Source organism: Colobus angolensis, unplaced genomic scaffold (assembly GCF_000951035.1).
Source record: "Colobus angolensis palliatus isolate OR3802 unplaced genomic scaffold, Cang.pa_1.0 Scaffold162, whole genome shotgun sequence".
In the NCBI taxonomy this organism is placed as follows: domain Eukaryota; kingdom Metazoa; phylum Chordata; class Mammalia; order Primates; family Cercopithecidae; genus Colobus; species Colobus angolensis.
Window position 1 is genome coordinate 5,565,422 of NW_012114733.1, and position 16,897 is coordinate 5,582,318.

The 16,897-nt window shown below is 42.7% G+C and overlaps 1 protein-coding gene across 5 annotated transcripts in view; it reads right to left on the minus strand.

Annotated features, from left to right (window-relative positions):
* Positions 1–623: 623 nt before the first annotated feature.
* RCL1 (RNA terminal phosphate cyclase-like 1) overlaps positions 624–16,897 on the minus strand; it is a 64,252-nt gene continuing 47,978 nt past the window's right edge. For 4 of the 5 annotated variants that reach the window (XM_011937333.1, XM_011937332.1, XM_011937335.1 and 1 more), the window contains 3 exons: positions 16,453–16,609; positions 11,541–11,644; positions 626–936 (listed from right to left, as the gene is read on the minus strand). In XM_011937333.1, coding sequence (XP_011792723.1) covers positions 786–936; positions 11,541–11,644; positions 16,453–16,609 — 412 coding nt within the window. In that variant the 3' untranslated portion in view covers positions 626–785. Of the gene's footprint in view, positions 937–11,540; positions 11,645–16,452; positions 16,610–16,897 lie in introns of all 5 variants that reach the window. The other variant, XM_011937336.1, reaches the window with a different exon arrangement.

The following is a 16,897-nucleotide window of genomic DNA, read 5'->3' on the forward strand; positions in this document are numbered from 1 at the left end:
CCCGTCTCGGCCTCCCAAAGTGCTGGGATTACAGGCTTGAGCCACCGCGCCCGGTCAAGAATTTTCTCATGGAGATAGTATTTACATCACAGAGCTATTGTGAAAATAAAACAGGAATGTATAGCACACCTGGAATATAAAAAACATCCCAATAACTTTACTTGGGCTCCTGCAGTCACCCATCCCTCATATATACATCCAATGAACCAGATGAAGATCAGTGTCTATGTCCATGACAGCAATCCATTCAGAAGACAAAAGATAAATAGTCTAATATACCAGTTTCTGACATTTGCATAGCACTGCAGGGCTCATGAAGAGCTGCCACCCATATTATTTCATTTAATCCCTACAACAAAAACCGAGGCTCAAGGAGGTAAGTCCTTGCAGAAAGAACAGTAACAGACTCCACAGGTTTGGAAAACAGCCATATGACAGAGGGCCAAGGAAGCCTACGATAGTAGGCTGAGGAAGCACAGCAGAACTGCAGCTATGAGACTGTTCTAGCAGCATGACTGTGGCCTGAAGGCACATTCTTCCTCCAGGCAAGGCAAGGGAGCTCTCATGGTGACTGGGCCTCCTGGGCAATGGCAACCCCACTGGAGAAACAGCTGGAAACCACCTGCTACAGAGATGTCTTTTATTTGTATATTGATATTTCTTCACAGAAAATTAAGCACGTGGCTATCCTGTCCTGGATTAATCCATTTGGACTTGGTCCCATTGGTGTCCGTGGCAGCGTCTGCTTTGTCTGGAGGCATTGGGGCCTTATCTTGTGATGGTTATCACTTGAGGGTCTTGCTAAGGTTGGAGAAACCAATGCCAACACAGGTCATCAGCACTTTATCTCCGCCCTTGAGTTCTTCACCACATGGCTTAGTTTCAATTTTAAACATAATCTGGAAAAAGCTCTTCAAATGCCGCAAAAATTCTATCCTAAAAAGGAAATAAATAAATAAATAAAAAGCAATTCATTAAAAAAAATTATCCTCTACCATCTAGAATCCAACATTTTAATTTGCCAGACCTAGAGAGCTGAAGTTAAGAACTTCTCATCAAATCTGATTAAATAGTACTTCTTTTCAGCCAGCCAGTTTCCAAAGAAGATTGAGATAGTCTGCAGAGACACACACAATACAGCAAGATAAATTAAACCGGGGAGGGGGGAAAGGTTAGAAGTTAGCACATGACACATAAGTCATTTAGTTCAGACCTAGCAGAAAATGGAAATAAATATGGTGAAGACTTTTTTTTTTTTTAAAGAGACGAGGTCTCACAATGTGCCCAAGCTGGCCTCAAACTCCTGGACTCAAGCAATCCTCCACCTCAGCCTCCTGAGTACCTGGGACTACAGGTGTGCCACCATACCTGGCTTAGGCAATGATTTTTGAGTGGCCTGTACAAAGACAGAAACACCTATTTCCATGATTCACAGCACCATGACATACAAAACAAGCACAATGACTACTGATGCTGAAATAGACAAGTCTCTTCCTTCATTCTCTAATAATACCTTTGCATTTACTTAATATTTATCAAGTGCGTACTGTATGCTAGGCACTGTTCTTGGTGCTTGGAATATTGCACTCAAATGAAAAAAATTAAAAATAAAAATCCTTCCCTCATGAGGATTTCAATCTAGTGGTGTAGAGACAAGATAAATAAATTAATTATTCCTGAAAAGTGCTACGTAAGGCCGGGCGCGGTGGCTCAAGCCTGTAATCCCAGCACTTTGGGAGGCCGAGATGGGCGGATCACGAGGTCAGGAGATCGAGACCATCCTGGCTAACACAATGAAACCCCGTCTCTACTAAAAAAATGCAAAAAACTAGCCGGGCGAGGTGGCGGGCGCCTGTAGTCCTAGCTACTTGGGAGGCTAAGGCAGGAGAATGGCGTAAACCTGGGAGGCGGAGCTTGCAGTGAGCTGAGATCCGGCCACTGCACTCCAGCCTGGGCGACAGAGCGAGACTCTGTCTCAACAAAAAAAAAAAAAAAAAAAAAAAGTGCTATGTAATGTAAACAAAACAAACAACATAGATGGGGAAGAACTGTGGGTACGACAGTATTTGTACAAATTTGGCAGAAGGCAATATTAAATAAGGTGGCCGGGGAAGTGTGCACAGTAAACACGACAAGGACAATGGCATCATCACAGGGTGACGGCATCACTCCAAGAGTACCTTGGGAAGAGCAATTCTGTGGATGAACCACACTGCAGGTACACAGGCTTCTAATGGTCTTGCCTGGCAGACCTAGCATCACCTTAGCTAGCCTGATCATAAGACACACCTGAACAGTTCATTAAATACACAGGTTCCTGAAGGTTCTGGTGAATTTGCAACTGGTATGAAGTGTCCATATCCATATGGAAGAACCCAGAATCATAGGCCACACACAAAGCTGATTCCTTCCTACCTTCCACCAGACCCCATGCTCCCCGGTTCATAGAGACCAATTCTTGTTAACAAGAATCCCTGGCAATTCTCACTGGGCAAGGTTAGGGAACACTAGCTTAGTGAAGAATGATGGTTTGCACACCTGTAGTGAAGTATTACAAAAACCTCGCACTGTACTGTCTCCCAGTCAAACCAGCCAAACTCCCCACTCTGGCCAGATGGTTCTCAATCTCAACTGCATGTGGAATCATCTAAGGAGTTTTAAAAACACTGATGCTAAACACATAGATCAATGGAAAAGAGAGTCAAGAAATAAATCACACAGTTATGGTTAATTTCCTCAATGAGGAAAGCATACTCATTTCAACAAAGATGCTGGAACAACGGGATATCCACAGGTGAAAGAATGAAGTTGGGCCCCTTCCTCACATCACACAGAAAACTTAACCCAAAAGAGATCAAAGTCGTAGCTGTAAGAGCTAAAACTATAAAGTTCGCAAAAAAAAAATACAGGAGTATTCATTACCTTGGGCTAGGCAACAGTTTCTTAACCATTTCTTAAATACAACGCCAAAAGGATGGCAATAAGAGACAAAATAAATAAATTGGACTTCATCAAAATTAAAATACTTTGTGCATCAAATGCACCATCAAGAAAATAAAAAGACAACCTACAGGATTGGAGAAAAGATCTGCAAGTCATATTTCTGATAAAAGTCAGGCATCTTGACTATATAAACAACTCTTACAACTCAATAATAAAAAGACAAATAACCTAATTAAACGATGGAAGAGTACAGGTGTGGCACCTCATACCTGTAATCCCAACACTTTGGGAGGCCAAGGCATGCAAATCGCTTGGGGCCTGGAATTCAAGACCAGTCTATTATGACCCCCATCTCTACAAGAAATTGTTTTAAAATTAGCCAGGCATGATGGCAGGAGCCTGTAGTCCTAGCTACTCGAGCTATGACTGCACCACTGCACTCCTGCCTGGGCAACAGAGTGAGACTCACTAAAAAAAAAAAAAAGAAAAAAAAGAAAAAGATGAGAGAGCTAAATGGACATTTCCTCACAAATATCCAATAAGCACATGAAAAGATGCTCAACATCATTGGTTATTAGGGAAATGAAAATCAAAACCACTATGAAATATCATTTCATATCCAATAGGATGGCCATAATAAAAAAGACATACAATAACAAAAGTGTGAGTGAGAAGGCAGAACCACCAGCACCCTCATATACTCCTGGCAGGAATGTAAAATGGTACAGCCACTGTGGAAAACAATCTGGCGGTTCCTCAAAATGTTAACCAGGGAGTTACCATAGGATACGGTAATTCTACTCTTAGGAATATATACAAGAGAAATGAAAATATACACCCACACAAAAACTTGCATACAAATGTTCATAATGGCATTATTCACAAGAGTCAAAACGCAGAAGCAACCCAAATGTCTATCAACTGATGAATGCATAAAGCGTGGTATATCCATTCAATGGAAGTTTTTTTTTTTTTCCTGTCATAAAAAAGGAATGAAGTACTGATATATGCTACATTGATGAACCCTGAAAACATCATGCTAAGTGAAAGAATCCAGTCACAAAGGACCACATAGTGTATGATTCTATCTACAGAATATGAAAAAGCCACAACAGGCAAATCTATCAGAGGCAGAAAGGAGATTTGTGGTTGCCTGGGGCTGGGGAGAGGGGGAAGAATGGGAGAGACTATGAGTCGGCACAGGGTTTCTTTCTGGAGGTAGTAAAAATGTTCTAAAATTAGATTGTGGCTGTGGTTACACAAGTCTTTAAACGGTGCACTTAAAATGAGTCAATTGTGTCGTATGTGAATTGTATCCCAATAAAGCTTTTTAAAGTAAAGAAATCAATACATATTTGCCATGTTATAAAACAACTGATCCTGGTTTTCACCCCTACTCGGTGTACACCAAACTACATATAAAGCCTGAATTGATGAATTTACCCATCCCCATCCCTCTGTGCTAAGAGCACTGATCTAGTCAAAGGAAGGAAACAGCTATATGGAGAAAAGGGGGCCTGAACAATTCCTGACCCTGTGACTGAAGTGACCAGTGCGTCAGGGGCTAAGAGATGAAACATTAACAACCCCAGAGAGCAGTTCTGGTCAGTGCTGGATGCTCGCAGAAAAAATCTCCCAATTCCTTGCTTTCCTTCTACCTAGGAATGTGCAAGTTTATCTTGACCTTTAAAATAACATCACATTTGTTAACTTTTCTATGAAGCCTTTGCTAGCCCATAAAGCCCACCCCAAACAATCTTTCCCACCCCTCCAGGTTTCCATAGCATTCTCTGCTCATGGTGTCTGATTAAATGCTTATGTATAACTGTCCCCTTCCCCCTCATTAAATTATTTAAGCACCTCAAGGGCAACGCTCTTCTCCATCACTGAACCTGTTATTCAAACAAGGCACTGTATAAGGTTCTCAGTAAAGAGGCAAAGGATAGAATTTAGGAGTTGGGGTAATTTTGGGAAACAACTTTCAACATTCTTGGCAATTAAGGGAAGTCAGCTTTCCCTGCTGGCTTTCCTGTCTTACCAACCAATTAAACTTTTGTTGTCGTTGTTGCTTTCTATCCATCACATCATCTCCCCCATCCTGTCCTACGGAAAAAAGAAAACACATCAAACCATAGATAAATAGTCCACATCTGTGGGCAAAGCTTCCAGCTGGCGGCAATCCGGAAAAAGCCAGCCATCTCACCCACTCATCTGCATCTGAAGGAGAAAACAAATTGGTCTCTCCTTTGCTGCTGCCTCAAACTAACACAGGCCTGGGGCATGCTCTGCTCCCAGGATCTCACCCAGCCTACTTCACTCTGAATCACTCAACTGTGCTTGAAAACTGTGCCACCCTCCCCAGCTGGCAGAATTTCTACGGGGCCTCAGCTTGCTTCTGATCTCTTGGAGAAGGATGGGAGGAACACAGGCTCAAGTGTGCAGGCTTGTGTATTTGCAAGTTTGGGGTATTTGTAGCCTTTGGAACAGTTAGAAAAAGCAAAGTTAGTTCCACTTTTTACATAATGTTCTGCCAACCCCCTCAGCCTGTCCAAGGAAGACTGTGTAAGAGACTGGATTAAGGTACATTTCAGAATCTTTCCCCTACCTCTAGCCCCATTCTCCCTATGTCTCTGGTAGCTGGGATATTGAAGAGCAAAAATGCTCAGAACCTGAAAAATCACCACAGACAATATTAAATCCCAGCAAACAGCCTCCTTAAGAAAATGAAAAGCAAATGAAGAGTAAGCTCGCCCTGTATCTACATGCACTAACAAAGTCTCGTCCAGTGCTGATCCACATCCTTCTCCAGACTAACAGCTCTCTACAGCTGCAGCTGCACTGAGGCACCGCCTCTGGAGTTCACATTTCTCTGCCCCTCTCTTCCACAGCACTATACTGGAGATTCACACTTCCTAGATAGAACCACAGAGCCACACAGCCAGGGCAAAGAGAGACCCACTGCTCACCAAGAGCAGCTCTGCCCCTCAATGAGCAACCACCCACACAGCGCAAATAGTAGCTTTTCAGAAGAACCATTCTGGGCAGTAGGGGCTCTATGCAACTCCTGTGTACAGGATTTTAACACCTGACATGTGATTATCTGCAGTGAGGCTTTTCTTTCCCCCCCCAGGACAAAATGATTTTCAGAAAACAAAAAGCAACTGACTTTTCTACAAAAGCCTCTAGTCTATCTGACAATTAGGTTTCAGAGAATTCTGGAGCACAGAGATAACTTTTCCTATGTATTTTATTTTATTTTTATTTTTTATTTTGTTTTGAGATGGAGTCTTGCTCTGTCACCCAGGCTGGGTTGCAATGGTGTGATCTCAGCTCACTGCAACCTCCGCCTCCCAGGTTCAAGCGATTCTCCTGCCTCGGCCTCCCAAGTAGCTGGGATTACAGGCATGCGCCACCACGCCCAGCTAATTTTATATTTTTAGTAGAGACAGGGTTTCACCATGTTGGCCAGGCTGGTCTTGAACTCCTAACCTCATGATCTTCCTGCCTCGGCCTCCCAAGTAGCTGGGATTACAGGCATGCGCCACCACGCCCAGCTAATTTTATATTTTTAGTAGAGACAGGGTTTCACCATGTTGGCCAGGCTGGTCTTGAACTCCTAACCTCATGATCTGCCTGCCTTGGCCTCCCAAAGTGCTGGGATTACAGGTGTGAACCACCGTGCCCGGGCTTCCTATATATTTTCAAAAGGTGAGTTGTTCCCACTGTCACTGCTGGTCAACAGGAAAGGCCATGAGGCTCATGGTCATGGGTCCACTGAATCCCAAGTGACCAGGATTTGACAGGCTGCCAGATCCTACCCTTAAACACAGCCCCTCCCACCAGACCCCTCTTTTGAAGCATGTGAGAGAATGGGGTGAGGGCAATCATGGGGTAAGCCCTCTCTCTGGCAGCTCCCACAGGCACAAACCACAACAGAGGGTCCTGCGTCCTGCTCCATCAAGCCACTTGGTTTCTATGCCACTGGATATGAGACAGAGCTGGGAGTACCTACATCTCAGATGTAAGGAGATGCTCTGGAAGTTGAGGGGAAAGATCTGGAGATAAGAAAAGGATCTGCTGGATGGAGTCCCTATAGTCATTACATGGCAGCTTTTAAATATACTACTGATGCTTGTTCTGAGAAATAGTGGCTTTTCCAAAGACCAGCTGACCTCTGCTCCAAAAATTAAGTTACTACATTGTTACTAGGGCAGCAGGAAACAGAGAACCAGGCCAGCTGTACTGTCAGGAGAGGGGGTCCCAGGCCCAGTTCAGACAGGATCTCACCATGAGCAGGTCACTGACCTCTTTTTTATCTGAGAAGGAAGCCTATCACTTGCTTTTACCATACACCAAATATGTTCTGGGGCTCAAACATCAGGTGACGGGGTTTTACAGTATTTAAACGCTTCACAAACCTAAGACACAGTGGTACTGTGCAAGCTCACGGAATGCAGTGAGGCCACTGATCCCAAGGAGTGGCAGGCTTGGCTGGCAGTTCCCAGTTTCCCCATTGGTTTCCTCATTGGTTCTTCAGAGGGCTATGCTTTAGACTGAGTGGGCCAGGAAGCCCCAGTCAGTTTGTGTTTAACAAGGACAGTGTCTTCTAGCTCCTTAGCACTTCCACAGTCATGGAAAAAGGTCATTAATTAAAGTCAGAAAAAAAAAAGTCATGGTTTATTTTAGATTTCCAACTAAAGATAGAAAGAGATCATTTTACAGCAGAATTTGAAAAGAGGACTTTGCTGAAAAGATGTAGCATGGCATCCTGCCTCAGGCAAGGTGCTTTGAGTCCAGCGATATGGATGGAATCCCAGCTCTTACATAAAAGCACAGTGGGTAAGGGAAGCAGTGACTGGAAGAGACTGTCCAGGTCTGAACCCCACTTACTGTCTGTGTGATGTAACTTGGCATGTAACTTGACCTCTCTGTGGGCATGTAACTTGGGCATGTAACTTGACCTCTCTGTGTCTCAATCCCATCACCTGTAAGATGGCACACACGATAGTACTTGCCTTTTTTGCCCTTATAAAGTTATGATGAAAACCAAATCAGCTAATATGTGTGAGCACTTAAAACAACATCTTGCACACAGTAAACATGGTGTTTTTTAAATAAACATCTACCTTAGAGAATTCTTAGGATCAATAAGATGTGTGTAGTTTGCTCAGTAATGTGACTAGGGAAAGTCAGTCATAAAAATAATAACTAGAAATTAAAAACTTTTGATCCATAATTTAAAATTAATGGATAAAGATTTATAGGTAGCTGGGCAGACCACTCACAGATGACTTAAACCCTAAAATCACCCAAAGCAAGTTTACCAGGCCTCCTGGGGTTCACAGTGACCTGACTGGGCTACTCTGGCCACATTGCCTATGGGGTAGTCCTGCTCCTCAAGGAGCAGTTTAAAAAATAAAAAAAAAGTGACCTGACCAAGGGACTGGACAGGCACATTGCCAGGAGCATAAGCATCTGACTTCATCTAAGCTTCATTCCATTTCCACAAGTCCAGGACTTCAGGACCATGCACCTTATCTACAAATGACACCAAGGCTCCAAGATGCTAAATACTATTTCCATGGTCTCCTGGTGGCAAGTGGCAGAGCCTTAAGTCCAAATAGGCTGGACTCCAAGGCCTGTGCACTGGTAGAATGCAGAGAGCTCTGTAACTGCAGTCTCATTCCACAAACAATTTCTGAAAGTGCTAATTAAGATGCATCTTAATTTTTGCTATTTTTCTTGCTGTTAATCCAAAAGTATAAATCCTCCCTCCCTAAACTGTAAAATTAAGCTTGTTGAATGGAGGGTGCAACTACTGTCACTAACTGTAAGCCACCTAAAACTCAAATTTAACAGAAATAGAATCTTCATATATCAGAGATTATAAAATAATATTTTATTCTACTGAAAAAAAAATCTCTTGGGCCTTTCTAAAAGAGTTTCACATTGGCTGGACGCAGTGGCTCACGCCTGTAATCCCAGCACTTTGAGAGGCCGAGGCGGGTGGGTCACGAGGTCAGGAGATCGAGACCATCCTGGCTAACACGGTGAAACTCCATCTCTACTAAAAATACAAAAAATTAGCCAGGCGTGGTGGCGGGCGCCTGTAGTCCCAGCTACTCAGGAGGCTGAGGCAGGAGAATGGTGTGAACCCAGGAGGCGGAGCTTGCAGTGAGCGGAGACCGTGCCACTGCACTCCAGCCTGGGCAACAGAGCAAAGCTCTGCCTCAAAAAAAAAAAAAAAAAGTTTCACACATACAGACTTACTTTCTCAAGTAGCACAGAAAACCACCAACAGCAATCCCAGTGCTCTTTAAATAGCCATTTAAAAATCTATTTTATACAAACGAAAACAGGTCCAAACTGCTTGAAGAAATGCTTTTTTTTTTTATTTTTTTATTTTTTTAACCAAGGAAGGTCTTGCTTCTGGTTTTCTTTAGAAATCTGAGGTTTCACAAAACAGGTTTCTATGACTTTAACTGCACATAAAAATAAATGTGTTAGTTTGGTCTCCAAAGCTCTTGAATCCATCTAGAATAAACTGTTCCCCCACTATGATGGTCCTCACCATGGATTTCATCCCTTTTTTATCCTCAACTGTACTCACAAATACAATGTTAACTTTGCCTGCTGTGTCCTGCCTTTGCCCTTCATCTCTCTGTGCTGCTGGAGCTGTCCACAGTGATTAGGGGCAGAAAGAGTACTAAACAGATCCAGCTTTCTTGAAAATAGACTCCCTTACCCGTCCTTATGCTTCAAAAGTTTATCAAAAAGAAAGGAGGCTTCCCTTTCCCACCCCGGCAGACCCCTCTGCACAAAGCTCTGGGAGGCAGCAGAATGTCTCCAAGCCCCAGCCTCAAGATACATCATCTTACAATTTGTGCTACTCCTTTAAAGCTCCATTCAGAGCAGGACACTTTGTCTTCCCACGAGAGGAAGTCATTTTAGGCAAGTTTTCTGAAGAAAAGACACTACAATTAATGTTTGGTGAGAAGATGTGTTGAAGAGGACACAGGAACTTTTAAAAATGTCCAGTCACATCTCGAGCATCTCTGCAAAGCTTGAAAAGATTATACAGGTCCTGGGGTCAAATTGAAAAATCTCCAAAAGCAAAAGAAAAAAAGTGTCAAGAAAAAAAATATATATATATATTCCATTTTCACAGAATGTTCTGCCAAACCCCATGCTCCAGGACCACAGACACTCAAGACAACACCCCACACCCCATACCGTGTGTGCAAGCAGGACTTCTCCAGGCCTGAAGCAAGGGCTGGGAAACGGCAGCTATGAGCCCAGCTATAAAGCTGGCGGGGCCATGGTGGTCACACAGTTGGCAGCCGCCTCCAGTGAGCTCTCTACAGGAAGCAAGTCTCTGTACCTAGGGTGCCGTTCTCCCAGTCCTAATCTCCTCTCCAAGTACTTAACTACCAAGTCTATTTAACAATGTTTACTACTGATGTTACCATGCCATTTAGGATTACTCAATTTTAGGTATCCTGTCCTGCAAAATACTTTTACACAAGCTATCAGGAGATAATGTGGTCCTCACGAGTTTCCTGCTTACCAGTCTTCCCTCTCTGCTAACAGAATGTATTCTCTTCCATTTTTCTGTTCCAAAAAAACCCTCCTACCACCAATTCCGGAAAAAAAAAAAAAGCCTCCAAAAGAATTTATTTCAAGCTCCTGGTTTTCATGTCCCCAAAGCCACAGCCCAAGGCTGCATAGCTCCACCGCAGTCCTCACCCCTTTCTCAATGTGATGGCACCACCATTCTTCAGTTATCACAGTACTGTACCTTTCAGATATACAGCATCGGTACCATGATAACCGAAAAAGGACAGTTCAGTCTCATATCTACCTGAATATTACCCGCCACCCAGCTCACCACCCTCAGATGGCCCATATGATGATCTCTAAGTATGCAAGCACGTGAAAACACACACACATACAAAATGTCAGTATTCAAATAGGCTGTTTTTCGCAACCTCATTTACTATCAACAGGAAATGCTTCTTTCACAGTGTCATTTATAATTCAAGTCTTCTGACACCCTATTCTTTTTGCAGAGTGCTTGCTTTCATACCACAGCAGTCAACTTCTGCTAACATTCAATGGTCCAAACTCACTTCTACAATTCCCTACTAGTCCAGTAGCATTAATACAAACTCTGTCTTTCGTCATCTTTTCCAGTGAGCTCATACCCCATCATCTTAGACAAAAAGCCTGTTTTCCCACAGTAAGTTAGACAGCTAAGGAAAATAATGATTTTTAATAAAACTAGTAATAAAATCCAAGCTACACCAAACCAGGAGTTTACCTCTAACCTGGAAACAAAACCTAAAGCACGAACAAAGTAACTGCCCAATAGAGATCATGCAATTTTAGTTACATGGCACTGAGGAAGGAAAGAAAGGCAAAAATCCTTGTACGTAAAAATAAACACCAGATTAAGAGTGAAAACTGCTGGCTGATTTGAGGATAAATACAAGCAGGTGTTCATAGTGCAGGCTCTGTGCAGCACAACACCTTTGTCATTTCGGGCAATGAGAAAATTAAACTGGACAGAAAAACGAGGTTGAAAAAGAATAACTTACGTGTAGGGAGACAGAGGGCCTAGCAGGACTTTGGAAACATCCTGCTGTCCAAGGGTCATGAGTAGTAGCGCCAGACTTTGGTTGGTTGAATCTACACATCCACCCTGTAAACACAAATTAATAATTGTACAAACCAGAAAATGGAAAGCCAACAAAAGAGAGGAGAAAAAAATACAGAAACATACACTCATAATATCAAAATCCAAAGTTCAAGCAACAATAAAACAGAATACAGGTCTTATAAGAGTAATCCTTACATCAACTGACTGTAGAGGGTTAAACTAACAATTAGAGCAACTGTAATAGTTGAGACTATCAGAATGAGACTATCAGATTCAAATCTTCTTAAGTGAATCTAGTAAAAAAAAAAATGAAACTTTCCTTTTGTAATTAAAGCAGCAGCAGGAAGACATCATCTTTATTGAGTATATGCAAAAAAAAAAAAAGCTTAATCAGTTCTAGAAGATGTAGAGTTAATTCCAAGGGTTAGGTGGATGACGCTCATATTTATTTAATCTGTCACAGAACAACAGTCTATCTGACATAAAATGGCCTTTTCACGGCCTTACTTTTACACTTATTCAAATACATTCAGGAAACTGCTTGCCATGCTCTATTAACTTCTCTCCTTTATCTCTTCCTGAGTTCCTTAAAACTGAAGAATCATTAAGGTCAGATCCCTTCATTCTTATTACTTATGTATAAAATTATGCCTTCCATCCCCTTTTCCTTCCCTTTCTCCCAAATTAACAAGCAGAACAGACTTCTCTTCAAACACTTTCTCCTGAGTTACAACTGCTTAGGTTGCCTTTCTAATTTTGTTTTTTTCTCAGTCATTTTAGCTGTTTTGCTTCCACTAGATGCATGCGTAAGTATACAAACATGTGTTCTGATCATTCTTTCAGGAATAACTTTATTTAAAACATATTGTACATAGTGAAAGAAGGATGACCTTGAATTTCTACATATTTTGCACAGGTCACAATTAGAAATCCAGTCTCTGACCAAGGCACGTTACTATCCAAGGCTAGACTGAACAGGATAGGTGGCCAGCAGTGCTGTTCATGTGGGTACAACTGCCCCTGCCTCCTTTTTAAGGCATGTAGGGTAGGAAATAAATCCATTTTCAGGTGCATCTCTGGCTGTCAGAAATCATTTAGTAGCCTTAATAATGGTGAAGGAAATAAGGATTGATCTAACTGCTAGCCTTTATGAAAATCTATTGCACGTTCCTAAACTACCTAAGTTAATAAAGGACAGGGAACAACATTTATATCACACAGCAAATTCCAGGACAAGGACAGTTCATTTTCCTTTTCTACTCAAAAAGAAAAACCTGACCCATGGAAAATACGACAACCAACGAAACTGTTTTACAGATCTTGCTCCCTTTCATAAGACAGCCTAAAATTAAAGTGTTCTCTTCAGTCTCTGCTTCCTGTCACTGTTGTTATTTCACCATTCACTGGACCAATATTTTAATGCAAGAGATATGCTAAGGTCCCTGTACAGGACATCACGGAGGAAGTGGTAGGAGCTATCACCCTACCTATGCCAGGGTGGGTGGGCAGGTGTCACCTGCCAGATACCAGAGGGGGGACTTTAGGAGTCAGGACTACTTGAGACAGCCCTGGAGGGATGAGCAGGGTTTGGGGAGGAAGGAAGAACAGAATGATGGGGAAAAACAAAATGCCAGGGCCAGCAAGGAACGGCCAGGCGACCAGCCTAGATGGCACCACTGCTGCCTGCGGAGAAGCACATACAGCATAGAAAAGGTGGGTAGCTCAACTAAGGCAGTGCTTTCTGAAATGGGTCGAGAATTCTGACTTTGTTCCAGGAAAGTGAGAAGCCAGTGAAGGTCTCTGTGCACATGAGCGAAGAGATCAGATCAGGATTTTAGGGGACGATTTAGACTGAAAAGGATGTTAGGATTTGGAAAGAACTTCTCCGCTGGAAGTGCAGAGAGCCAGTAGCCATAATCCAGTTGTGGGGTGGAGCAGGGAGGCAGGCAGTGATTAGACCAGAGGAACAAAAAGGCAGTTCCAGAAAGCCTGGGACAGAATCAAGAAGGCTTGGTAATCGATGAGGCATAAATGGAATAGGAGGGATTAGATCAGAGGCTTAAAACTTGATAAACTGCACCTTCAAAAGGTATGGATTTTTTACCACTCATTCAATCCATGTCACATCACAACTCTACAGAAAATTAATCAGAAAAACACGAAGTATTTCCATCCTTTTAATAATTAAAGATCATAGACACACAAAGGAAGTTTTCTGAAAAACTAAAAGAAAATGAAACTTGGTCCAGGCACAATGGAAGACCGAAAGTAGATCTCAACTAAAGAAAAAAAAAATGCCAGGCACAGTGGCTCACGTCTGTAATCTGAGCACTTTGGGAGGCTGAGGCAGGTGGAACACCTGAGGTCAGGAGTTCAAGACCAGCCTGACCAACATGGAGAAACCCTGTCTCCACTAAATATACAAAATTAGCCAGGCGTGGTGGCGTAGGCCTCCAGCTACATGGGAGGCTGAGGCAGGAGGATCACTTGAACCTGGGAGGCAGAGGCTGCGGTGAGCAAAGATTGCGTCACTGCACTCCAGCCTAGGAAACAGAGTGAGACTCTGTCTCAAAAAAAAAAAAAAAGCAAAGAAGAAGAAAAAGAAAAATATGAAAGAACCTAATTTAAACTGTATGTTTTTCCTCTTGTTGACTAGTAGGCTGTGCTTTCACCCTGAGGCTTATAACCTGCTATTTATAAGGATATAAACCCAACACTCTAGCTATGCCCATGGCTCCCACTGGACTATTGTATAACGTGATGCTTCTAATTCTCCTAAGGTCTATTAGAAAGAGATGGAAGTGTCCCCACAGTTAGAGAGAGGGCCACTACAGGACCAGCCACTGCCAGACACTACAGGACCAGGAAAAGAAATCCTGCACAACAAGGGACCCAGGGAGACACATCACACGCACGGTTTCCCGCCCCCCCTACAAATAAGTAGACCACAAACCTCGTGAATTAAGTAACTGGCAGGGCAACCTCTTGATCATCTACCCCAAACTTTTAGTTACTACCTATCTTTCACAAAATTATTAAATTTTGGTATAAAAAAATTAAACTGATTTAGCATGAAAAAATCTGAGGCCAGATCGTGACTGCGCAAGACTGGTCAAATAATACCTCCTCCTTCAGGAAGATTTCATCTCCTTCTTCCACTATTTCCCAGGTGAATGCCAAGTAGAGGGGCTGGAGCTAATTTCCTGAAAATACAACTATAGGCCCACTGTCTTCCATTTTTAATTAGATAGTCATTAAATAGAGCCATTTAGGACCTGGAAATTTTAATTAATTCTGAAACAGCTCATTCTTACATGTTCCATCTTGGACCAACGAGACATTTTCAAGAACACTGACTTGGATCAAAGGAGTAGACTATAAATATAAGCTGTTTTCCACCGTGAGGCCGGTCTGAGGATCAATACCTATGGATATTCAGGCTTTACCCTACCACCCTGATTAATAAACTGAACCAGTGGCAAAAGGAAGAATTAAAAGAAAAACTAAACTGACACTTAGTACCTGTTTTACTGATTTTATTTCACTTGGCTCAGATGTGATTTTTGCTACCTTAAATGGGAAAACTTACTTGGAGACCAAAGAGATGCCTGACAACTGAGAAGAAATACACAGAACAATACAAAGACAGAAGTCTCTTCAGCTCCTTAGGGGAAGAAGTGATTTACAAACATTATACACCATACAACAGCAAATCACCTAGAGTACAGTTCCTGCTGATGCTCAGTTCAAGAATCTGGGACCTAACACACAGAGCAAAGAAATGACCACCCCTCAGAGCCTTTCTGACAGTCCAGAATCTCTTTTCCTGGACTCTGCGTGTCAGAGAAAAGGTTTTACCTTCCTGATATGGGAACAAGGCAAAAGACAGTGCAGACTAACAGAAATCTTGGACCCAGATTTGTGACCCTCTTCTAACCAAGTATAGGGGATCTCAGGGAATATATTTTTTAGGCAACTGTATCTTACTCTTTCTGCCATCATCTTTCCTCCTAATTTCTCTCTTACTTTACGTCACCTCACCTATTTTGAGGAAACGGTAAAAGTGTGTGCATGCATATGTGCCCGCTGCATGAAAGGATCAACAGAGAAAGACTGTGGCAACTGAGAGGGCAGATTGGTCTGAGCTGTGTCCCACCAGCAGAGTTGCAGAAGCAAAATGACAACCGGTTGAGTCTGTCTTCAACATCAGTTCACTCCTTCTCTGTTCCATGTTCTCAGGTTTTCCAAAGCTTCTGCCATGCTGTGCCACAGGCCTGCCTTCCCTAGTTATTCTGTGCTTTTTTTTGTTTTTTTGTTCTTTTTTTTTTTTTTGATACTTATCTGTTAACTGAGATTCTGTGCTCTACAGTGCACTGCAAAATCTAGCCTGTTGCCATTGTTTTATATATGAATCAACTGTCACATACAAATCCAGATTTCTAGCTTCTCTTGAAAGATCTAAAAAGAATGAGTCCACCTTCCTACATGGCAGCAATTGGGGGGTGCTGGGATGGTACTCTCTTTGGTTAGGGCAGTGTGTCAGCCGCCACCTTACCTTACCTGCTTCATTTTTTTAACCTTTCCTTTCCTTTATGACTGTTCCAGTTCTTTCCTTGGCTCACTGTTAAAACTTACCTGCCCTATGTCTCAACCCAGTGGGGCTAGATCTCTACTCACTGACTAGTTCAACTAATCAATTAAACTAGTTAATGCTGAACTGCTTAATGCATAGGAACAAGTTACCTCCTTGGCTTGAGCCCTTGGAAGAGGATGAAATCTGCCAAGGGATGAGAATGAGAAAACAAACTGCTTCCTGGTCACTCCTCTATCAGAGGAAGCTGTGGACATACCCTGTAGATTTCCTCCAGCAGCAGCCGGGCACAGTTCCTGCCAAGGTCCTCTGGAAGTACTGCTGCTCCCTGGCCCTGGGGGTTGGAGGCCAGTTCGGCACTGAGGAAGGTGCCACTGGTGGTCTCAGCAACCAGTGACAACCCAAAGCCCGGAGACCTGGAGATACAAAGGCACAAACACTGAGTAGGGTTAACCAAGTGAGGTTTCCACTCACTGGCAAACAGAAAGAGAAGACAAACATTTTTTTTGGACGGCACTGTGTTCAAAGGCTTCTTTCTGGCTGCATTAACCTCATAGAGTTGCTACTAGTTTACTAGCTGACCAGAAAAGAAAATCAGTCCAAAAACAAGCATCTCTCCACAAACTTTTAAGATTTGACAGCTCAATTCTACTTTCCCAATGCCTGTTAAGCAGACACATCATCAGGAAAGGTGTGGCGGCCTT